Raw genomic sequence first — 25197 nt, forward strand, 5'->3', positions numbered from 1 at the left:
ACAAAACGTACTCAGCCTTATACAAAACAAACTTCTCAAAGGATTATAAAGGCCACCTTAAGAAAAAACTAATTCAATTAACCTCACATCCCAAGAATATCGTTGAGTCAAATGTCAAGCTTATTCTTGGCATTTCAAACTTACATCCAAATTAAAATAACAGACCTTTCACTTTCTTGTTTACTTAACATGGCCGTTATAATCCCCCAGCACGCCCCTGCAGGCGGTTTATCCTTCAAGCTCGGGTCCTCTACCAGAGGCCTGGGAGCTTGAGAGTCCTGCGCAGTATCTTAGCTTGTTCCCAGGACTGCACTCTTCTGGACAGAGATCTCCGATGTTATTCCCGGGATCTGCTGGAGCCACTCGCCTAGCTTGGGAGTCACCGCACCTATATTTATTTTTTATTTGTTTTTTTAAGTAACACTTTTTTAGTAATAATTCGACCCCTTTGGACATTTACATTTCATCCTTAATCATTAAATAGGAATAGTCTAGTGTGTTCTTTAATAGAGTTCTTACACAGGCCTGTAACATAGATTAGGACATAAATTATGATATGTAATTTAATACATGTAAGATCATAAAATATTAAAAAAAAAAAAGGCTGATGATTTTTCACGAGTGTTTTGAAAAGTGAGAAATTGATCTCAAAATCAATTTCAAGTGGAATTCCTCTCCAGCGTCTCTCACAGTCACTCAGTGCTTTAACTACACATCAGTTTAAAACAGTCCCTTTATGAACATTACTTACATACTTAAATACAAAGCATCAGCTGAGCTGCTGTTTTTCGTACTCGTACTGAATATACAGAAAATTCACCTGCTGTGTTGTTTCTCATATTAACTCCAATGCCCCTTCACTGATGAGATTCTCACAGTCACCTGCGCTTCCTGCCTCGGACGCTGCATCGAATCAAATCTAAAAGGTAAAGTTCAAACCTGCGACACGAGGAGATGTCGAACAACCCGCTACCTCCGATTTAAATTTAGGTGTGTTAGGCTGTCTGGTCGCCGTCTGTATTCAGAGTCGGGGCGGGCGAGGGGTAGTCGCAAAACACAGTTTTTATTCCTCATGTTTTTTGTTTTGTTTCTTAAATTCAAAAAGTACCCTCTGTAGCATAATGTTGCCTCGTTGCTTGTTTGCGGTTCAGTGTCCAGTGTGTGAGGTTAAAGGTCGGGGAAGCGGCTAGGGTCTTCTTTATAATCATTGGGAATGCTAAAAATGGATTCATCAAACTCATCGTAGCGAAACTCCTGAAACGTCACCGTGGCCGTGATCGTAGGAAACACGGGGATGTCTGCGGGGAGCCGAGAGCACAATTATATGGATGACATGAAGAACACATCACACGAAAAAGTCATGAACATCAATCAGCAGACTACTGTTTGCAACACCAGATAAAACTCTGCTTACCGAGCTTGACGGGAAAGCCAGGGGGGAGCTTCATCTGAACAAACTCCCTGAGTTTATTAAAGTGCTTGAAGGGTGCAATCACTTCCAGAACATTCAGTAACCTGAGGGACACGAGAACCCAAATCAACAAACAAAAACAAAGTCTATTTTACTAAAGCATTTAGGTCTCAATGAATGAATAATTTCCCCCTTTATCCCCACTAAACAAGCCTGAAAATACCAATAGAAAATGATGCTGCCTGCTTTTTAATAACCATCTGGAGGGCAGCTTAAATGAAGACTTACGATTCGATGCTCAGAGGGAAGACTTGACTCATGGCTATTGTGGCTTTGAAGTTTTTCTTGCTCTCCTTGCACACCAGCTCTCTTCCTAGATGAGGAGCTCTGAGACAGAAAATTTTATCCCACGATGAAGGCAGTTCAGTCAGGAAGAGCTCACAGCTCATTAATGCAGACATGGAAAACTACCAGTGTTCTTCCAGTAACTAAAACATCAACCTATGTGAATATTGCATTTGGCACACGTAGAGATTCCTGCTTTATTTATTCCCAAACACTTCAGACACCTACTTTCCATTGTCAGCCGTGATGTATTCTTCCCAGGATATAGTGTTGGGTGACGGGGGGGTTAGAGATTGCCTTCTTGCCGGCTAAAAGTCAGAAAAGAGATTAAAAAAGGTCATGGTTAGGCTAAAGTGTAAAATACTGAAAGGTCACACTTAAAAACAGTGAGTGAAACTAACAAAAAAAAAATGTTAAAACTGATCTAAGTTGTGACATACAGATGTTTTTTGTCATTACTTTTATATCAACATTAGTGTTTACCTACACACCTTTAATTTTTCCCTGCAATGACATACACGGCACATGCCACTAGAGGGCCCCAGCGCATCACTAAGCAGTATACTTTTATGCTGACATAATTAACAGCCATCCAACAACAGCAAAGTAACTTTATATAATAAGCTAAATGTTAGCATAGTATTAAAGCTAAATCAGTAATTACTAAAAGCGGGAATCGACCAAACTTAATCTAGAAAGTCCTGATTCAGTGATGTTAAATCTTTAGTTAGTTCAGCGGGTGAGCGTCACAAACGGTCACAGAGAAGAAGAAGAAGGAGAGCTGTTGATGCTGTTGTGCCGGCCTTGAAATTAGATTCTATGTTATTGTTCATGGTTGATAACAACTGTGTGAACCAGTGATCATAACTGAATAAACAGGAGCTGCACAGTAAACAGCCTTCAAATGTTAAGCTTTGTTGAAATTCAGCTGTAACGCTGCCGAATCAGATTCATTCACCAGATCATTTTTACCACGAGCAACGAAGGATCAAAGACAACTTTCTTCAAAAGAAATAATTTATTTTTTAAAAACAAAAAATTGGAAAACGTTTGGCGCTTGGCCTTCTTGATTTAATGTTCTTCTTCGGTGTCAGTTCATGTTAAGATTGGACGATCTGTTCTGGATGACTCTGAACTACGAGGTGCTTTGACAGTCTGCTATTCCTAAATATTAGCTCCCTGCTCTGCCAGAGTTCAGATTGTTTTTAAATCACTATTAAACCAGCCGATCTCTGTTTTGTAAGCTGTGGTTGAGTACGACAACTAGGGAAGAAGAATCTGAAAACAGGTTCTGGATGACGAGACACCTCTGTGCCAAGAGATGGCTGACATAAGGTGTGCAGCCTTATTGTGTCCTCTCTCACACTGTGTACCAGGCCTGGCACATTGTTGTGATGAGGACAGAGTACACACAGGCTGTGGAGACCTTGATCTGCTGGCATGCCAGACCTGCTCCCCCATCATTCCACGGCACCGGGGGGGGGGGTTAGCTTTCATCCGTGCGATCAATAGTGTCCAGCTCTATTCCAAAGCCTCCCACGCTCTGCCTGCGTCCACAGACTGACTTGTTCTCTCCTGCTGTAGTAAACAGCGTTGCGTCACAGCAGCTGCTTATCTCATCCACTTCCCATGTATCATTTTCCACAGGTGTGGAGGCGAGACTATTTTCACATCAAAACTAAAACAAAAAATGATATCCCTTCAAACTGTTTCCCCCCACTTTAAACAAGAGCAGGCACCAATTCACATCAGCACCAAGTTCTGACAGACAACAGAGAACACTTTGATGAAACAAAGCCCAACACAGAACACAGGACGGTCAAAAACAGAACAAAAAGCTGTGAGCGTCCATTGTGTGTCGAGAGGCTTTATGTTCACAGAGTGGTTGTGTTTACGGCTTCCTCTCGAACATACTATAGTGAGGGGATGGTGGGTGAGCGATGAACAGCTTAGTAGCTTTCACCACTGGGGGGCAGTGGTAGAATTTGAATCCATGCAGAGTGGCTCAGGGGGCATTTGTTCATTCTGTCTTCAAACAAATAAAAACATCAAAAGGAACATCAGTGGGGATCCAGTCAGGAATTTTTCAATAAACCATACAAAGTGGCTCGACAGGGTCTGTTTCTGTAGGATTTATCTTTGTATGGACACGGGGGTGAGGAGTACTGTGAGGTTTATTTTGTCTGAGAGGCTCGTGTCCTACCCCAATGTTCCAGCGGGACAGGACAGTTTCAGGATTGGACTGGTGGTTACGCTGCAGGTATAAGTAAAGACAATGTTTATCGACAAAGTGCTGGAGGTGTACAGGTGCACTCGAGGATTCATGTTAGAACAAACTGACCCAAGTTAAAGAAAAAAAACTGCAACACAAATTTAACGACTTTAACTTCACTGCTGAATGAGAACCTGTGGGGAAATGAACTAGAGGAGAAATGTAACTTAAGTACATTTCAGTGCCCATCAAACCTGCAGCACTGTATCTCCCTGTAGAAATAAAAAAGGTTAAAAGAAGTATGGTGACAAACGTTTAGTGATAAAAACTGCATTTCCTGGCCCAAACAGAGTCACCCTTCACAGATTCAGATGTTAAGCACCTAACTTCAGTTTACTACCACAAACCTTTGGTCTCCACTTCCCTTTTCATAAGCGAGAGGTCTTTGTTAAAATGTACTTAACTCACCTATTTAAATCTGATCAGGACCTAAAGTTTGAATTATTGGGAGCACGACCACTTTGAAGGACGCCTGGATGCCGTTACAGGCAGCTGTAGCTGGTAGCTGTCTGCTAGACTTCATGTCTCCAAATTCAAGTCACTGAACTGGACCTCCCGACTATGATTGTAGTGCTTGTGTACTTTGGCTTGATGTGCGGTTAACTTTACAGTCTGTCCAAGAAGTCTGCTGGATTCTAGCAGGACACTAGTTCATTTGATGACTGTTATTGTGTGCTGCTGCAATATAAATAAACTTGAACTGGAATGTTGCATAGCACTCCATAACTCTGTGCCTAATAATATGGATGCAGATAGCTAAGAAGCTTTTTGGCCATAGCTCATAACTTATCAATCCAACCTCTCGTCTAAATATGCTGAAGGTTGGCTCTAAAGAATCGACATGTGATGCTATAATGCTAAAGTTAAAGCTTCAAAACAGGACTTCAACTGCACATAAAATAGGCATAGCCACAGGAAGACTGTTTTTGTTTTTTTGGTTTGTGAAGTTATCAAACAAAGACACATAAATCTTTATTCATGTCAGTGATGCTCACCTCAAAGTTCTGCTCTATGAGGTTCCCTCCTTTGCTCAGACTCTCCATGATGGCTTTGTTCCTCAAGATGTCCTCCTCGCTCAGATGCTCTCTCCTCTTCCTGGACTCGAGCACCAGGCCGTTCACAGAGTAGAAATCGGCCAGAAAGTTTCCCACGCGCTCCTGGAGATTAATAAACAGTTAGATAAGTTCCCCCCTGCCACAGACTGACCAATTTCCCTTTCAAACAGAAGTCAAAAGGACAAAGGATTGAGAGGGCAAAAAGCAATACTGTCATATTTCAGTCACTAACTCCACACTGCCAGATTTGTCTGTGTTGTTTTGAACCCCGATCCTGTCACCTGAGCTCCCTTCCTGGGGTCATCACTGCCTCTCTGATGTATTTACTGCCTTTCCTTCCTGGTGTGGGGGTTACAACAGGAAATATGATATGTTGGCACTGGAATTTGAAATTGCCAATAAATAAAAACGATGAAGCTAAAGAAGAAAAACACCTTTGTTATGAATTAACACTGAATAGTTTACCACCGAACACTGCTCAAATTTCCCCGTCAGCAAAACAAGGCCATCGTCTTATTCTCATAGTAAGGACTCATAAATACACACACTTAACAACATTAGCAAAATCTGTTTATGTTTCATGTGTCTGGAAGAAAAAAAAAGGTTTTGGTATCCGTCCATATATCTGATGATCATCAAATACATGGTATTAAAATCTCATATCGATCAGGCTTCAGATCCGGTCTAAAGGCTGCTGATGTTCTTTTCAGGTCCGGTTTTTTTAAAGAAAACAGTCAAAAACAAAACAAAAAAAACACAACCTAAAAATGAGATATTGCAATCAATGTCACGTTACACACCGATATATCTGTGAAACCATAAGTAAAGTTTAATTTCACCAGCTTTCCCAGTCAACTGAGTTATAAAGTACAAGAACTGGGTTCAAAAGTTGACTACAGTCGTTATTGTCTTAAACTTTTAAAAATCCCTGAAGGTCCACAGTCAGAGCAGAGTTTCTAAAAGCTGACAAATGACACCCACCGTCTTGTCTTCCCTGAACAGCCAACCAGTCTGCGCCCTAGAGAACGTGATGGATTTGGTGGACAGTGTGGCGGAGTACACGTCGCTGCTCATCAGAATATCCACTTCTTCTTCTGTTTCCATCTCCGACTCCTTAAAGTGTACAATAAATAAATAAATATAGCACATCATTATGCATCATGCATAGTGAACACTGAACAGCCACATCCTAGTGTTGGAAACAATGATGTCAGTCGGTTCCTCCAACTCTTTCTGAAGTGTTTGCACAAGATGTTGAACTGTTGTAGTTTCCCAGAGGGTTACATCTGTTAACATTTAGATGCCCTGACCTTTGGTCTAGTGCTGTCATCAGGTCAAATATTCCTGCTAGACATAAGAAATACCAAAATATGTAGGGACACTGTTATATAATTTACTTAAACACAACTAAACAACTTTAGATTTAGTTGTCTTGACTGTAGAATCACAAACCTGCATTTTTCAAGTCAATGACAAAACTTTAAATATGCTGCTTTGTTCTTAACAGACATCACAAATTAAAGGGCCCCAAGGGTTTCACACACCTCATGGTGTATCCGCTGGTAGACTTTCTGTTCATTATCCAGCACAACAAAAGACTCTGAGGGAATAGCATTGCCATTAAAGATGAAACTGAGGTCACCCCGCTGGCATTTCATGTCAGTGAAGTCTATCAGGGTTGTATCCAGTCTGCATAAACACATCGTGAACATACACAGAGGAGACAAAAGTCAGAATTATTGTGAGCTCAAGTTAACTTTTCAGGCCAGCAGCAAAACGGTGTCAAAACTGTGAGCGAAGACAAAACTGTGCTCGATGTTACACTTTTGAAAGGTCGGAGACAATGTGTATGGTAATCACTGCCACGGGAGTCCAACAGCACTTTTCAAAATTTTCTTTGTGTTGTCAGAGTGGGTAGTCCTGAAATAAAGCGTGACGGCAAAGAGAATAAGTGATCTGCTTGAGAAGAATGCGCACAAAGCGGTAGGTGCTACGGGTAGGTACGATAGGCCTGACACACCGTGGAGCTGGTATGTAAATGAACTTGCTGTGACAGTTTTTTTCCTTTCACCCGCTCCGTCTCTCGCTCTCCCTTTTTCTCCCTACAACTCTGGCATAATAAGAGGGCATTTTGAATACCAAATTAGACAGCCAGGAGCGGTTTCACAGAATAATGACAAGCTCCACATCAAGGTTACCTCATAAGGAAGAGTGAAGACGCACACACACACGCGCACACACACACACACACACACACACACACACACACACACACACACACACACACTTTTACAAACTCAATTCAATCCTCAAATAGACTGTGCTGATATAAACCCAAACATAGAGGCATAGGTTTACGTGCGTGATAAAGGGGTGGCAGGATTTGTCATATATGTATGAAAATCTATGTGCATATGCTGTAAATGTGGAAGCCAGCCCTCAAGCCTGCATAGCGTCAGATTTTTGCCTGAAAGGCGCTGGAGCACAGCGGCATATATTCCTACTGTAGATTCACTGTTGAGACTGTGTCAGCATGTGTCAGGGTGTGATGAATTTCTGCTGATGCTCTTTGTAAGTGAGCTACTCAGCACAGTAGACTGTACAGTAGCTTCATCTATGAGACTGTGATTTAAAGCGAAACAGAAGGAAGAGTTGTGCGCACAGAGGGATCGCTGTTCCGCTTCCTCGTACTGCTCATACTGCAGGCGCTGATTTCACACTCTAGTTAACAAAACTGAGAAACTGGAAGTAGAGAAAAGAAAGACGAGAGGATGCTGTGTACAGCAGCAGTTACAAATAAACCAGCAACAAAGTGCACGAAGAGCAGGCTTTCTCTGGGAAATGTTTAATATGGCAGGGCTTGCATCTTCTGGTTTACTCTAACAGGCAGCTTGAGAAGTGACTGAGTTTTGAAATGTCAGAATGCTATTTAAATGAACATTTGTTGACAGGACTTGCCTGATGTTGATGCCTTGTTTGTAGATCTTGCAGGCATCTGAAGGCAGGATTCTGGAGAGCAAAGGCACTGCAACATGAAAAGATACAGTAAGGGTGTGTAAAACGTCTAAATTTAGAAAGAACATTTGAGGAAAAAAACTGCAGATTTCAAAGCTTTGGTGGCATATAAACCTGGAAACTAGAGTGCCACATACCAGAAGTAGTTCAACAGCTAAATATTTAATAACTCACAGTCCCTATCGTATTAAGTAACTGAAGGCATGATACTCTACTTGCTGCTCCAAAGTACAGAAGAATAGTTGCGCATTAACAAAAACAACAACAGAAAATAAAGACCAGTCAATAAGCAAGATGTGCATCTGATACAAGTCTGTGTTGTTCTCCGAGCACACAAACCTTAAAAATATAACTTTCACTATTACGCCATCTCAACTGGCAAAAATATATCCTTATGTAACCATTTTACATTTTGTTACCATCACATGTGTATTACATAACCCTATTCACCTTGTCAATAATTCACAAAGACACACTGAGTACACAGAAATCAGCCCAGGCCTACAGTCCTGGGTTTGGTCTGCAAGCTAAGCTAATGCTGATGCTTGAGCTCTAGTGAAGGCATTTCGTCTATCGCCACACACCGTGCTCCATCTGTGAGGTCCGCTGTTATGTTTTACCTGATGAATCTTTGAGTACATGTATTAGATCATTAAAGGTGAGACATCCATTTTAAAGGAAGGCGTATTGGCTCATTTCAAACAGGCACTGTCATTTTCAGCTTGACGTCACTCAACGTCCCTCATGATACACGGTAATCCATCCGTAACCACGTGAACACTAAGTCTGTTCTTCTCCCTGAGATTCCTTAGTGTTCGTTTTTCAGAACGATGACATGTGATTCATTTCCACAGTGGATCAAATCTGAGAAACTGTCAAAGGAGAGCAGACAGAGAAACTTGACTCACCCCAACTTTGGAAGTCCCAGTGAAGCTCCAAGTAAAAGTCTCCGAGCTGTGAACACAGATAAAGAAAAATCAATAAGGAGCAAGGCTACGTGTTTCTACTGCTGATTATTATTCCACAGATCTGATGAAAAGGCCGGAAACCCACAATGTCAGAGTCTGTCTCTCAACACTCTCCAACTTCCCTACCCTCTCTGTGCCTCACAGCCACCAGATTGAAAATAAATAAATAATTAAGAATACTCAAAAATAAATAGTACTCCTACTGAGTTACACCACGAGGACGATGGTTTTGATAATGACAGAACAATTCACCCACTGTAACAATAGTGACATAGCGAGCTCTATGCAACAGAAAAATTTATTAAACCACAGACTTGGACACCATATTTGGTTTTATTTAATGAGATTATAAAAGTAGCACGCCAGCGTTTCACTTTACATGAAAGTATAACTGAGCCTCTGCTTCGTTACATAGCAAACCCCACCTCAGTACAGTCTAATTATCTTGTAAGGCTTGGATCACCGCTACGATCGGTGGTCTCAATCCACACGTCAGCAATGATGTCAGGCTGGCCGAGGATCATCACTTCCCAGAGCTTTATAATCTCAGAGAGATGATGACACAAGAAAATCGCCAGTCTCATCATTTCAGGGAAAATACAGCCTTCGAGGTCTGTCAAGTACTCGAGACTTTGACAGTGAGGGAGGAAGGTCAGGTGAAGTCATATAACCTCTTTAAACACGATAAAACGCAGAGTTTTATTTGCTCGTGTCCTGTTCTTGATTTCCTCAGCATTACTGCACAGCTGACCTCGAGGCCAAAATCTCTAAATGATTAACGCCTACAGTTTGGCTACATAACTTCATGTTTAGCAATAACACCACAGCAACATTGAAAAAGGTTCTTACTCTGATAAACATGTATGCCAGTCTGTCTATGTCTAAACATTTACAGAATGTATTTAAAAGTGATATAAAAAGGCACAAGAGACCAACAAAGCTAAAGGGATCATTTCACCCTGATCAACATGTCTGTGACTAGTTACATGTTTACAGTTTGTACATATGATGTCATACCACGCGGTCACAAGAGCATCAAGATCTTCTACTCGCACCATCTGATAATTTGTGTGTATGCGTCCTTCCTGGCTCATTGCAATGACAGTAATTTGTGAATGACAAACCTGAATGAGGTGTGCTAAGGCTGTGCTTGCAGAATAGATCCCAGTGAAAGGAAAAGAAACAGGACAGAATTGAATGAGAGCACTCTGACAGGTAAAAAGATCTGATGACCATAAAACAAGATATCCCATCAAAGGGTCAGGAGCAGCAAGGACTATCAGAGACATTATAAAAGAGAGAAATGGTACTCGAAAAATCCTGTGGTTTAACCGACACAAATGCAAAGCAGAGACTCACTGCAATTTCATCTGTGTAGTGGCAGGCATATCTATTTGTTACAATAAAAAAAGGGCTGGTTTTATTGGTTTACTGAATTAATTAGCATGACATTAGTGCTCCGGTGAGAGTCATCGATGGTGTCAGCACTCTGGAATTAGCCATTATGAAGCTGTAGAAGTATAACTTGAAGGTAAAAAGACTTTTTAAAACTTAATTTGAGCAAATGTATTTTTTTAATAGTCCATTGAGCATTTAAAATAAAGTTACGGCTCCAACTCAGTTCGTTCAGGGCAGAGGCTTCAAAATAGCGGCCAAAAAACAAAAAACAAAATAAAACAAAAAGAGGCAGCCAAAGCTGGGTGCAGAGTGGCAAAACTGGCTTCTAGCAGGACTTTAGGACTACGTTACCTCTTTGAGGGCTTTCAGCAGTTTGGGCCTCTTGTCCTCCACGCTCTCCCTGGACTGCTGCTTCAGCTTCCTCAGCAGCGCTGTGACTGAGAGCGCACGGAAAGATGAGCAGAAAAACAGAAGAGAAAAAAAGTGACACACCAGCTTTTTCTATACAAAAACATATCAAAGTTTCATTTAAGGTTATTGGATGGCACATTATTTTTTGCCATGAATATTTTTTATAACCCTGTTTTACTGGATCCGATCCCACTGCTAAACGTAATAAATATTCTACTGTGAGTTGATCAACCATGTTAAAAAAAAAAAAAAAAAAAGTTTAACAACCATGTTTTGGCAAATCTGACCATTTGCTCCACACTCCCTGAAAGACAGGCTGTCCTTAACCCGAGCTCTTCCACGGCATGCATTTTTAATTTCTCTTTGAAATTTGGTCACATTGGGGCCCGATGAATGTAAAAACGAAAAATTGCCAGATTTTTTTATTTATTTATTTTTGTTTTTAAGAAAAATAAGAGCCACATATGAGCATATTCGTTTACAATTTTGAGTAACAGTAGCAGTATAATGTCCTCGTAAGTGGATATCAGGCCCTTGTAGAGCAAAATTGAGTATTTTGGTCTAAATAACCCAAAATGTGATGTCCACATATGTGGACGCCAGGTCCTAGGAGGTTAATCATGATTACTTGAACATTTCTAAAATTAAGGGTACTGGGCTTCACTTCCATATGGGCATCTTTCAAGATTTCCCACAATCTGAGTGCCTTGCAGAACATCGTCAGTTTTATTTAAAATTACAGGTGGTGATCAGAATGACAGATACTGTGCTTCTTTCATGCCCAAAAATATCATACCATCTGTTTTTATGCTGCACAGCAAAGGGCAGACCTGCAATATTGGTAAGGTTAAAGTTTAGGGCAAGACGTTTTTAAACGTACAGGAAATACTGTGTGCTTAACGGTTTCTCTAAGCGAATCATGTCAACAATGAAAAAAAATAGTGCTACAGGCTACAGCAATTTTTACTGAGATTTACCAGCTTCCTGGAGCCAAATGGGGCACTCCCAGCATCATCCAACCAACCCTGATGCATAGCCTGCAGGGATCAAACCGTTCCAGGAAGTTCAAAGGGAGCAGCAATGGCAGATACAGAGCTGCCTGTTAATGAGCAACTCCTTTAACCTCCTTAACGAACTAGGGGAGAGGAACGCTCACAGGGGGCTTTTAGCCATGATGGATCACATTAACAAGCGTTCTGCAGCACTGGCTGCAGGAGACTTGTGCAAAAGAAAACAGTTCCACGCAAATTTACAACAACTATTTAGATGTTATGTGATGCTTATTAGGGAGTGGGAGCATCAGTTGCTCACTAACATAACTGTGGTGCTTTTGCCGAAGCCATGAAGGGAATAAATGACAACAACTATTCCAGTGATTAAGTCATGGAAGCAGTTATGAAAAAAAAGGGGGGGATATGTTTGGCCACTGAGAACCCGCCCGTCCTACATTTTAATAGGACTAAAAGCAGCAGTGCCCATATGGCATAGTCATCAGCCTGACCATCTCCTGTGCCCTCCTCCATGTCCACATACCACGAGTCAACATACACAAACATGTTGTTCATATTGTCTAACTGGTGCTCCCCGTGCAGCAGCACAGAGGGGCAGAGGACTCAACGGTAAAACTAGGCCAAATGAGAGCACAGGAACGCACATGCGCCAGCCGGCACAGACACAACTACAGGATGAGGGTGTCTTTGTGGCCTGGCTGCCTAATGAGTGTAGACAAGCTCTGGATGGGGCTCCTCCTGATCCTCACCGCCTCGCAGCAGGACAAGGAAGGGAGTAAAATCTCACCATCTGGTCACAGACCACCCAGCCAACACAGACTGAGAAACCAATGCGGGCCGTTTCAACACTAAACCCAACTGACTCTCCACGCTGGCACTAATTCACCGAGATACTGATCGGGGCACTTTGCTGGCACTAATTAGTCGAGTGATCTCAGCAGTTTCACCTCCACACTAATAAAAAGAGACAGAGTCAAGACAAAAAACTTGCTTTTACATTACCACAAAGGGCAACTATTTAACAAGATACGCAGGTGGAGGGCTGCTGCTGGCAGGTCTCCAAGAATGTGGGAAAAGTTCAAAATGACACAGGCCAGAATATTAAATGGATGCGAAAACTCGCCGAGGTCGACAAATTTTGCAAGCTAACTCAAACGGCCGAGTTAACTGAAGATGACATATCACATGCAGGGAGCTTGATTCAATTTAGTTTCATTTAAACGCTCTGAATCATATCAGGAAAATGTAATTTTTAGACATAACAAATAATTACAAGCTGAAACAGAACTCCGTTGTTCTTTATCCCTGCAGCCTGTGCTGTCATATTTTTATATGCACAATAATTTTGCTCTACATTAATTTGTCAGTGAGGTTACAGTGAGGCTATAAACAAACCTTTGTTTACAAATAAATGTAGAAAAATTCACTAGTTACAAGCTAAAATAAAACTATGGCAGCTTATAATTAATAAATAAGAAAATAACATTTAAGAATCCGTTTGCTTTGCTATGGCCTTAATAAAAAAAACAAAAAACAACTTTTCTTCCTTCTAATGCCACACATATCACCCGAAAAAGCAAAATGTAAAATATCATTCAGTCAGTCAATCAAGATAATAATATTCAGAAATAAAAATCTATCCAACTGAAAATGTTCAAATATGCTGGTGATAGTGTTGTTGGTGTCTTTACTTTTACAGGAATTCTAACCCTGACTCTTCTGCACAGGTTGGAGGAGTAATATAAATCTCCTCATTTGTTACTGAATGCTGCCTTGTTTTGATTCACACATGCACTACAACATATAACACCATAACATTAATAGCATATACTGCAACATATACTGATAAGAAGATGAATTTTATGGATAACGATGATTCTATCTACAAGAAAGCCAGTTAGTGATTATTTGATGTTGAACTTGTGCCCTCAGGGTGATTTAATAGTCAGGGATTATTTCAGCCAAAAGCAATTAGTATACAGAAAAATAAGACGCTGTGATGCATTTCTATTCTGTATGTATGAATGCTGCTGATTGTTGGCACTAATTCTATTATGAAGTGATCTTGTGTATGTATGACTTGATGAATCATGAGTTATTCTAATTCTAATCTATTCTAATGCCTTAATCGTGGATATTTATAAGTGACTCCTAATAGCTCTATAAATTTTGAATACAGGAAGAAAACATGTGAGAAAAATCTAAACTCAAGCTTATTACAAAGACACAGAAAGAGAAAAGGATCTTCTTAAGCCAAACTTCTTCAACTTAAACTTTTCTTGCCAAGTCTGGTTGTTTATTCAGGCTAGTGAGACCATTACTGCCTGACACCCACATGAAAAAGCAGCTCCCTGCCTCACATACAATAATATGACTGAAACTCTTTGAACAAGTCCCTGAAGCTGACAACACAGCTGTGTGGCAGAGGCGAGCGAGGACTGAAATAGCTCTTTCTGAACCAAACACATGACAAAAACTATTTCTGAGCCACATTTTGTCTCCTCGTTCAAACGGAAAGCCACACACCCGGGTAACAAACGCACTGTGTCGCAACAACCGCACAACAGACGTCAATAGTAATTTGTCACTTCTTCAACTAAAAAGAACAATTAATCACATTCAACCAAATGTTTCCTTAGAAAAGAAAGAATTTATGTAATACAACCTGTGAAAAACTACTAAAAACCAGATTTCAGAAACAAAATGTTATCCTGTTCTCAGCACTATCCAGACCTTGATGTTTGCCTCACTGCAAAACAAACAAAAGCTCCCAGGTCTCCACTTCCTTCTCCAAGTCCTGACAAACGCTGAGTCAGCTCACACTGAACAGAGCTTTGCTAAGCCTGTGAAAAACATTTATTGCACTGTACAGAGAAAAGAAATTATAAGTTCCCTTCAGCACCTTTCTCCTCTATATCATCATGACAGCCAAGTAAAGTTTTAGATATCACATTCCAAGTGGGAATTTTTTAATATATATTTTTTATTGTGTGTGGAGTCAGCTTTTTGTAGCTGTCACAGCAGTGGCCAATGCCCTGCACTCTTGGATTAGCATTAAAAGACCTCAGGCAGGCAGAGTTAAACAGTCCTCTGTGCCTACATGTTTTTGATTCAGCGTGAAAGAAGCTGAAGTCTCTCTCGGCTCTCCGAGCCTGTCAGTTAATTCAGGTGATCAGCACGCTGACCTGACCCAGGAGTTTAAAATCTTGCCGAGTTTTGTGTTTCCCTGAGTGCCGTTCTATAGAGAGTTGGCCTAAAGCCTCGCTGCACGTGTACGGGGGAAATGAATGTTGAGCAGAGAATAGAGAGCTACACCTTTCTTTAAAACCTTACTGCAACATGTACCTGCATGGTCACCTGCACAAGAAACCTGCCAGCTGTAAGATGAAATGTCATTAGAGTTCATTAGAGGTTTCAGTCAACCCACATACTTTGAGTCAGTTCATTAGAGGAAGCAGTCGATGGAGGAACTTAAAGCTGCTTCCGTTTATGACGTAACATTGGTGCGAAGTGGCTGTGGATACATGAATGAAAGAGCAAGCTCTTTCATTCATGTATCAATATGTACTAGGTTAGCAAAGTCATTTTTTAACTGGAACTTATTAACTTATATGTAAAATCCGAATGCTGTACTTGAGATGTTCCAATAGCTGAGAATGAAGTGGGCCAATCAACACCTAACCTGGTAGTTCTGTAGCAGTAGTGAAGGGTTGTAAAATAGTTTTAATGCATTCACCACAGCTACAGACCCCACCACAGTGAACAAACCTCAAGCCTTCCTGTTTCTGGCATCAAAAGCTCTAAATAGATTGCAGGTGAAATTCTCACTAGCAGAGCACTACTAGCAAAACTGTAACAGCTGTCGTTCAATCCATTCTCCCTCAGTCATTACAAAAAATCTAACGTGACTTTTTGTACAGTGCCACAGGTACTCGTGACAGTGAAATAATACAAAACATTCTCACTGTGTCAAAACAAACTTTTGGGCCATTATGAAACGTGGGACAAAAACACGTGTGATATGGGCTTGAGCATAATCAGCCTATCAGGACTGAGGGAAATATCTAATGAATTGCTTTTCACTGGAATACAAAAGCCAGAGGCCTTGAGGAATGCCCCCCTCTGAGGGACAAAAGAGCCAGGCCGGTGTGGTGGCCTCACTGCGAGGCGGCCGCGTGGAAGAATGTGCAGAGCCGTTTGTTGATTTGTATCTGTTGATGAAAACTTCTCTCTCTCGCCTTCTCCCACTGGTGCAGGCCTGATGCCTCGCTTTAGTAAACGAGTTCACTGACCAACATCAGTTTCAAACCTCTGCGTGAGTGTTTTATTGAGCAAAGCCAGCTACTCAGCGAGTCAGAGATACTTACTCATCTGTCGGTCTCCGTAGCTAATGGCCTCGGCGAGGGGGCTCCATCCCTGAGCGTTCTTCACCTTCACTGGTGCATTGTGGGCCAGCAGCAGATGGGCACACTCTGCAAGGAGGACAGTTAATCACTAAACACCAAAAGACAAACAGAAGGACAAACTGAAAACCCAAAAAGCCACCAGGAATGTGCCTAACACACAACTCACTAGCAGTACCACAGACCTAATAGATTTCAGTTTGGCATCTTGACTTGACAACGGGCTGAAGGATGATTTCCTGACCAGAAATAGTCTGAAAATGTGACAGCACCCAAACTTCATAGTCATAGATATTAGGAAATTAATGTTCCAGTAACTAATAATAAAAATACACAGAAGCAAAAGGTGCTTTGGGGTATGTTGTTTTTTTATGTATCTTCATTTTACATCCTATTAATATGAAGCAAACACATAATACAATATATGCTGAAAACAAAACAATAAAAACTTTTTTTTTTAAAAACTACATTGATATTTTTTATGGTGACAGCTTAATACACAGAAGAAAAACCCTGCGTCCAGCTCTAGTCATGTGTTCGATTTTCAAACCACAGAGGAACCAAACAAAAATGAGATGCAAAGTTAAACAGCTTTACTTCTCCTGCTCTGCAAGTTTTATCTGATGTGTTTACTTCAAACTGACTACTCGGTTACATAGAGCACATTTCTCACAATGTTTCCAGGGTGTCCAGAGGGCTAGTTTGTGTATAGAACTTTAACCAAAAAGCCATATGGGACCTACAATTATGCAAGACCTGGAATCTTTCCTTTTTCTTTTTTTTTGTCCTGCATTGCTTTAAATTAACGAACTAAATTTTGAGCTAAAGGAAAAGACATCCCTTGGTACTATGTAGTCACCCTCCGAGCGGTGCTTGAATTCTAACACCTGGAAAACAGCCAAAGAGCTTCGTCTCTTTTCTATGGTGAGATCAGCAGTAAGTGCAGCATAAAATCCCTCCGCTCTCCGGGCAGCGTGTCAACAAACTATAGCCAGCCACAACTGAAGCCTGTTGTTCCGGCTCAGCTGTCAGTTTTGTTGTGACATCACTCATTATAATGTTGGCATCTGTACAGCTCTGTCCCAGCACTGGCCCGAAAAGTCACAGTCCTACAAATGCTAAGCAGGGGCTAAGTGCTAATGGTCCGCTGCTGAGTGCATATGTGGGGCCTTTGCTTGTTGGAGCCAGAAGTTACATTTGCTCGACCGGTCTTTTTAGTCATGGGTGTATCACGTGAACTCATTCAAATCCTCCTGACTTGTTTTTTTTGCATAGATAATAACAGCTATCAAATACATCACAAAACCACATGCACCATATACATACTCCCCATGTTTCATTAATGAGAAAGAGGGTAACACAAAGTCTTAATGACGGAGGGCAATACAATCTGAAACTCTTCCTTATTAGACGCATTAACCACACAACAAAGAGAAGCACGTCTCTCCCAGGAGTGTAGTTACAGAAATAAAAAGGGCAAGATGTGACATCAACCAGTTCAAACAGTTAGGCTACATTCTCCTCATAAGCAATTAACAGTAACACCAGTTGTGTATAGTACAGCAGACATCAAGATGGGAGCATGGCAAAGAAAATCGAGATGAACAGAGACGCGGCGCTGGGAAGTCATTATGGTCACACCAGTGATGCAGAGTTTCAAAGACTTGGCTCATTACTGGCTTTAATGGATTTTCTTGGTAAATTTCTGCTTGATGCCGAATGCTGTCCAAAAGCTGACCACTTCAAAAAGATTGACTAATACAGTTCATATCGCATGCTTGAATTAATTAAAATAGCTGCATTGGTAACAGGAAGATAGCTGAAAAGTGAATGAATAATGCAACATTACAGCAAAGCCCAGTCTTTACATGTTAGTTCAAACTGTCACCCAGCTCCGGGACTCAGTCGCTGATAACAGAAGTTGATATGGAGGCAACACAGGCAAACAAACGGACAAGAGCATGCTTTCTGATGTAAGCTTTGCATTTCCTCAAGGCTCTGACCTATATATCCCTCTGCTAAATCCAACGATTGTGTAATGATAACGACAACATTTAGCAGACATGCATTATATAACCACGAGGAGAACAGCCAGGCCGTGTGTCCTGAGCCCCACACCTTCAAGCTTCTGGTCTGAGTTTTGTGTTTCAGATGCAATAAGCAGTGTATAGTGCGGCATCATGGATACACTTTTGTTTTAAAGGCACACAACACTTGAGTTCTATGTCAGTTGTTTATGATGTGAATTAAATGCAGAAACTAAGTTAATCGCCTCGCACTTTAAGATAAAAATTACAAACAGTTGCTATTCGAAGATCGACTCTGATACATTTCCATTACCTGTGAGGTAAGCGGGACATCACAGCACAATTGTAGCTACATCATGTTGAGATAATGAAGGCTTTTTGTATCAAATGTGACTAACAGCAAAGACACGTGGCTATTCCACTGACTAAAGTGTTTGTTTAAACTTGAACATCCAGGCAAACATTTGTAATTCCTGTTTCAAGCACTCGTCTCCTGTTTGCTCTTATTGATGAAATAATAGCATTTGTGACGCATTCAAGTTGTTACCAACAGTTAAGTAAAGACTGAGCTATGATATTGAGCCATGGCTGTAAATGAAATGGCTTCAAACAGCAGCAAATGAGGATCGGTTTAAAAGCAGGTCAGGATGAAGGTGGCATGTGCCTGTGTGTGGCACGCCACCATTTGGTTTCAAGGACAGTTTCATAATCAACCATCAAACATTTTCTCAGAAAGACACACACAGCAACATGGCAGCTACATCCACAGAGGCGCTTTCAGAGATATCAAAGACTTGCATTTCTCTCAGGAATGAGTAACAAGTCAAACTTTTGGAACAGCCGAGAGTTCTGTTTTCTTATCGTAACAAAGTAACATGCAGGACCTTTTTAGTCGATTTACACATTATCATGGACATGGTGCTCAGGTGGAGACAAACGGATACTGTTTTATCTTTCACTGGTCACTACAGAGTCAAGGACACAGACAGACACACCCACCCCTTTTTTATTTCCTTTGGCTCTCTCCAAAAGTATCTTACCTGATAATTCTGTGACCTGAACATCAGATTTTTCCACAAGATTCCTAACAAATTAAATTTTACAATAATGTTTTGATTAGTATTTAGTTATCAGAAGTAGTTTAACTAAATTACTCAAATAAATCAGTTATGCTTTGTTTTCTGTCCATCATTCAAGAATTTTCACTTCCGAATTCATTTTTATCAGAGTGTCCAGAAACTCTCCGAAAAGCCTGCAATTGATCCAAAATGCTGCAGCAGACTAGAAAGAGAGAGGATATTTGACCCATACTTCTCTTCATAGGCTCCCTCTTAAATCCAGAATCAAATTTAAAACCCTTCTCACAAGATACAAGGTCTTGAATAATCAGGCCCCATCCTATCTTAAAAACCTCACAGCACCATACCCACCCAATCATCCACTTTGCTCAAAGACTGCTAGTTTATTTGGTTGGTGGTTCCTAGGATATTTAAAAGCAGGCCCCTCTCAAATGGTAAACTCTGAGCACACAAAGCGCTTTATGCAACTTACCTCATTCACCCACTCATACAAGCACTTTTATTCTATGCTTTTTCTATGTAAGTGCTTTCTAACATTCACAAATATTCACACTCCGATTAATGCATCGGAGTTAGTATCTTGTCCAAGGATATTTGGTATGCAGCCAAGGATCAAACCACCAACCTTCCGATTAGCAGATGACCTGCTATCTCCCCTAAGCTACAGCCTCTCCTGTGGAAGCATCTCCCAGTTTGGATTAAAGACAGAAACTTTCTCTACTTTTAAGATTAGGCTTAAAACTTTCCTTTTTTGATAAAGCATAGAGTTAGGACTGGATCAGTTGACCCTGAATCCTCCCTTAGTTATGCTGCAATAGGCCTAGGGTGCTGTGGGCTTTCCATGATGGCTGTTTCTTCTTCACTCACTATGAGCTTACACACACCATTTTGCATTTCATCCTTAGTTATTGTTTATCTCTTCCACTGGATCCATTCCACAGTGTGTTTTTGTCCTGCCTTCCTCCCATCACTCCCAACCTACTGGTTCTGCTGGAGGGTTCTTCCCGTTTCTTCTTCCCACTGTTGCCAAGTACTTGCTTAAAAGAGGTTGTTTTCTGTGTATTACAGTCTCTACCTTGGAATATAAGAGCATCTTGAGGTTACTGCTGTGGTAATTTGGCGCTATATAAATAAAATGAAATTGAATTTTATATAACCATGATCAAATCATGACAAATTTGGGATCACTTGTCCCAATTTGGGCAGCATAGCTTCTATACAAAATGGCTATAATGTATTGCTGTGTGTGTATTTAGTGTTTTAAATATAAACAAAGTTAGCTAACTGGATAAAATGACATTTAGGCTGCTTGTTATTAGCCACCATTTGCTGTCTTGTTTGATCTAATATGCACTTGTGTGAGCACTGATAAAGGAAAACTCCTTGTGGGCTGCTGGGCTGATTGCACGTGCATCTGCTGCACAGACGTCCTGCTTGAGTCGCATTCAACTCATGAGTGAGGGAGCAGGATGGTGATGTAAAGCACTTATCTAATGCTACTTGCTGTGCACTGGCTGCAGATGGGGCTTCTGTCGACAGGATCTGATTGCTGTTAAAGCTCCCTACCTTCACCCTACAGTTTTGACTAAGTCTGAGTACATTTTAAATGTTGATCTGGCTTCTTTTTTTTTTTTAACCATTATTTACATACTCAGCAACATTTGCAATTGTGGATTTGAGTCAAACAGGAAATTTTCTTTTCCTGTTTGACTCAAATGCACTATTTTAATCAAAATCTTAAAATGAGCATGTGTGTGCCACTTTAGAGTATTTTTTTTCCAGCCAGGGTGGCCCACTAATGTCAAACACTCACTGGAACTGTATCTTTCAAAGCCATTTTTAGAATCTCACCATTTTATCTTTCATTCACACCCATTAGACAAATGAAACAAAAAAAGAAAGAAACAAAAAAGAAAGAGTTTTCTTTCCAGGCACATGACAGGAAGCAGAATCCAGACAAACTGTCTTACTCCTCTGACAATGACGTCAGCTTTCAGGACTGCATTATGCTCTGCTTTGGATTTTCTTCGTCTTTTACGTTAGATATTTCACCTGTGCAACCATTCCGGTCATGCAAACGATCAGACAGTAGACTGCTGATATGCACAACTGTCATTACCACAATGGTGGATATATATGCAGAAAAGCCAGAAACAAAGAGAGCCTTGTCCTCTGCATCCCAACAGGCCAGCCACACCCAGGCTGTGATCTCATGCTGTAGCCTTCAGCCCGTCTGGCCTGAGCATCCCTAGAGGACCAGGCAGCAGCTCAGGCAAGAGACAGGCAACCTCATTAGCAAAATCAATTCCATGGCGTCCCGTCCATGACAACACTTCGGTACTCTGCTATCTGAATTACCAGTAGGTAGTGGCAGAGCCATCACACTGACAGAAATTGAGCTGTGCGAATGTGAAATCAATCGAAACCCGTGCTTCAGTGACAAACACCACAAATGACAATGTGCAGCACGGGTAACCCTATGCCTGAATGGTTGATCAGGAGCTGACTGCAAAAAAGGCTGAATAAATTTTTCAGAAGCATATTCTGATGTTTCCTTGTCATATTAAAATGCAGCAATTGAGTCTCGAAGGGACAGCGTTTTAATGTTTTATGTGGATGCTTTCAGTCCAGCCAGAGCAATTCATTCTAAAAACAAACTCATGTAAGATTCCTACATTGCCTTGATACATCATGACATATTCATTATATACTCTTAACTCACAGTTATTCTAAGATGCCCAGATCTCACTAATGTGCAATTTGTTATATGTTCAACATTCTGAGAAAATACACATTGTTGTAGCCTCTGAAACACGTTCACCTCTTTTTCACAAGCCAATTCGAACCGATCACAAAACCAAAGTAACCTCTTTGGTGAGAGACACTGGCAGGTAACTAAAAATAACAGACTAAGCAAATATTATAGGCACTGAAAATTACATCGCTTATCTCAACTAATTACCTCCTGTGCCAGCTTCAAAGTTAAAGTCTTTCGAGCCAGCAGTGTTACATCAATCAGAATGAGACTTTAACTACTGAGAGGGGCCTAATTCTTGCACTATTATCCAGTACTCACTGATTAAATATGATCTGATAATCCTTTGTGAATCTATAAAGTTGGGGAGAAAAGAAAACTCGCTCTTAACAGATAAAGAAGGAAAGGTCTCTTGTTCCATCGTGATTTTGACCAGGAGAAAATCCATTAACACAACCTCTTTATTCATGCATGAGCATCTTGCCTTCTGGGATCTATGTGGTGATCTGTGACAAATGTCTGGTGGTGCTTAGCCTGGCAAATGCACACACAAAGGGAGGGAAATAAACTGAAACACACACAAACAAAAGATGTACGGGCCTACAGAGAGGCGTGTTTAAAAAGCCACGGAGACGGAGACAAGGAGAGAAACCAAAATAAAGCACGTGGAGGTGAATGTTTCAACACTACTCACCTTTATGTCCCATCATGACAGCAAGATGCAGCGGTGTGTTTCCTGAAGAAAGGGGAAAAAAAACAGAATTTGTGTACTGCATTTAAGAATAACAAAAACAAGCGAGAGACTTCGAAGAGCATTTTGCCTTTAGGGCTGTCACAGCTGGAGTGAATTAGATGTTTAATCTGGGAGGCAGCCTTTGCTAAACTCCAAATGATATGGTAAGTCTGTGCTCACTGTGCCTTCTCCTACCATGATGGCAATACCACTGATTACTACCCAACTGCACCACAAAGCAAGCTACATTTCAGAGGCAGGAACATGGCCTGCTAACAGACACAATGTATGTGTTACATGGTAATCATTCAAGAGAGAAATGATATTTGTGGCAGGTGTGCAAAAGCCTCTACCTACTATCTGGCCAAACTGTAGGACCAGCTCCTTCAGGCTCTCCCTTACAGAGGAAGACGGAGGTAGGCACGCATCCAAAAACAACGTGGGGGAAATATGGGGAAATGTGCCAAAGCTGGGGTTCAGCTAAAAATCACAAGGGACGCTGAAAGATTTGTTTTCTGTGTATATGAGGTCTGAGTTCACTTACAGCCACCACTGTAGACAGTTTCAAATAAACCACTGATATTTTTAAAGCACCAATCCAAAGTCAGCTGACGTAGATGAAGTTTAATCTGTAAACAAGCTGCATTTTAACTCGTCAACAACGCAGTGTTACGAAAGTATTGTCTGGATTCACTGGGACTATTTCCTCCCTCCCACAAGCAAGTGGAAAACAATTGTTTAAAAGGTATTTCTTTAAGCAACAAGTTTTCTGGAAAAAAATCATAACAAAACAGCAAAGTGAATGGATGAAATATAATAGTGTTAATAAACATATCAAACAAAGCCTGCCTTACTTCAGTGATTTGATGGTCCAGCTTCAACTTATATCCACTAGAAGCTAAAAATTTATGGGAATAAAGCCACGAATTCAAGATACTGAGCCCAGGTAACCATCAACCGAGAAGGCAAAAAGGCTTAACAAGTTCAGATTCTTCAGCATCACCAGAGTAAATGCCCTCCCCTTCTGCTACGTTGTTTCATTACAGCATGTCAGTGTTTTGAGGACGGAACACATTCCAGAGCTGACAGTAAGCACAGCCCATCCTTTTTTCTTTACATGCGAACCGGAACTACCCTTCGCTGTAGATCTGTCAGTTAAGAATGCGTTGATTTGGAAAATGTGGCGTTATCTGAACAGACTTTGCCTTGCAGATGAATTGCAGTCAAGTCTGGGAATCCCAAAGTTTCGCACAACACGCCTTGATGCGTTAGCCAAAGGGCCCTGAACCAACTTATCATCCAGTGTTTAAAGATGACTCGTGTCACAAGGAATATGTGATAAATTTGAAATGTGGACTGAAAGGCCGCTGGGACCTTTCCTTATGCAGGCTTGAAAGAAGTGAATTTGAAGAAATTACAGGGTATTGACATTAAACTGCTCCTCAATTTGGACATCAGTTATCTGGGCCTTGGCAAGAAGAAACCTCGCCTACATCTAATGCTGCCGGAGAACGATGGCCTATTAGCTAAAACTAAGCTTCACTGGACCTTGAAATTGGCAGTTCATTGTGGGCTTTTTAAGGGCAGCTGAGATGAGCAGTTGTTAAACTCACCATGGACGTCTTTCTGGGCGATATTCTGCGTCCGTATGAGCGAAGACAGTCGTCGGACATCTCCCTTAAATACACATTCGTGCACCGGAAAGTCCTGCCCAGTTCGGATAATGGGGTTTTTGTTGTTGTCATCGATAACATCGGCTGTTGACAGTGTGTTGGTGTTAGCATTAATCTGCGACTGTTGGTTCTGCTGCTGTTGTTGTTGTTGTTGTGTGGATGAAGACTTAATTAACTTGTGGTTGCTGAAGATTTTACTCGCTCTGCTCTTGTTGTTCGTCCTGGAGGCTGTAAACGTCCCGGTCGCAGCCTCTTCGTCGGGCTCCAGTAAGTCCTCGTCTTTGCTCGGCCTGTGGTCCTTGCGCAGGGAGCGGACCTTCTCTCCGGTCATTTTCTAAACGGTCGACGCTGACGGAGCAGAGGGTGTCGTCGCTGACGATGACCCTCCGGGCGAACTGATGCGATTCGCCAGTTGGAAGTCTTCGCGCAAACACTGGAAACTGCACAACATGAAAACACTTACTTCTCCCACGGACACACAAAAACCACAGTTTGCTCGAGGACGAAAAAGTAGCACCCCCCTCCTGCCGGTCTCTTATGAAAACAAACAGTCCACTCTCCTCCTACCGCCCCAAACTGTCGACGGCTGCAGTACAACATAAGCGGCTCCAGTTGACTAGTACGAACGCTTCGGCTGATATC

General features: G+C 41.3%; 1 protein-coding gene across 1 annotated transcript; it reads right to left on the minus strand.

The window, feature by feature from the left end:
- Window positions 1-408: 408 nt before the first annotated feature.
- On the minus strand, window positions 409-25197 carry LOC102202001 (ankyrin repeat domain-containing protein 13C). Its single transcript, XM_005734903.1, has 13 exons — window positions 24496-25197; window positions 22844-22885; window positions 16253-16357; window positions 10816-10901; window positions 9007-9052; window positions 8042-8108; window positions 6628-6772; window positions 6065-6196; window positions 5024-5185; window positions 1985-2064; window positions 1700-1798; window positions 1415-1515; window positions 409-1298 (listed from the first exon to the last, which is right to left on the minus strand). The coding sequence occupies exons 1-13, from the start codon at window positions 24884-24886 to the stop codon at window positions 1168-1170; spliced, it is 1587 nt and encodes a 528-aa protein (XP_005734960.1). The 5' UTR covers window positions 24887-25197; the 3' UTR covers window positions 409-1167.

The sequence above is a fragment of the Pundamilia nyererei genome, unplaced genomic scaffold, assembly GCF_000239375.1.
Source record: "Pundamilia nyererei isolate P.nyererei 1_Seehausen unplaced genomic scaffold, PunNye1.0 scaffold00061, whole genome shotgun sequence".
In the NCBI taxonomy this organism is placed as follows: Eukaryota; Metazoa; Chordata; class Actinopteri; order Cichliformes; family Cichlidae; genus Pundamilia; species Pundamilia nyererei.

Excerpts from the sequence above, each read along its gene's own strand:
- LOC102202001 (XM_005734903.1), bottom strand. The coding sequence starts at position 24,886 with ATGACCGGAGAGAAGGTCCGCTCCCTGCGCAAGGACCACAGGCCGAGC. Across the intron at positions 8,109-9,006 it reads CTGGGACTTCCAAAGTTGGG|TGCCTTTGCTCTCCAGAATC; the intron begins GTGAGTCAAGTT and ends TTCATGTTGCAG. Across the intron at positions 2,065-5,023 it reads TCATAGAGCAGAACTTTGAG|CCGGCAAGAAGGCAATCTCT; the intron begins GTGAGCATCACT and ends TCTGACTTTTAG.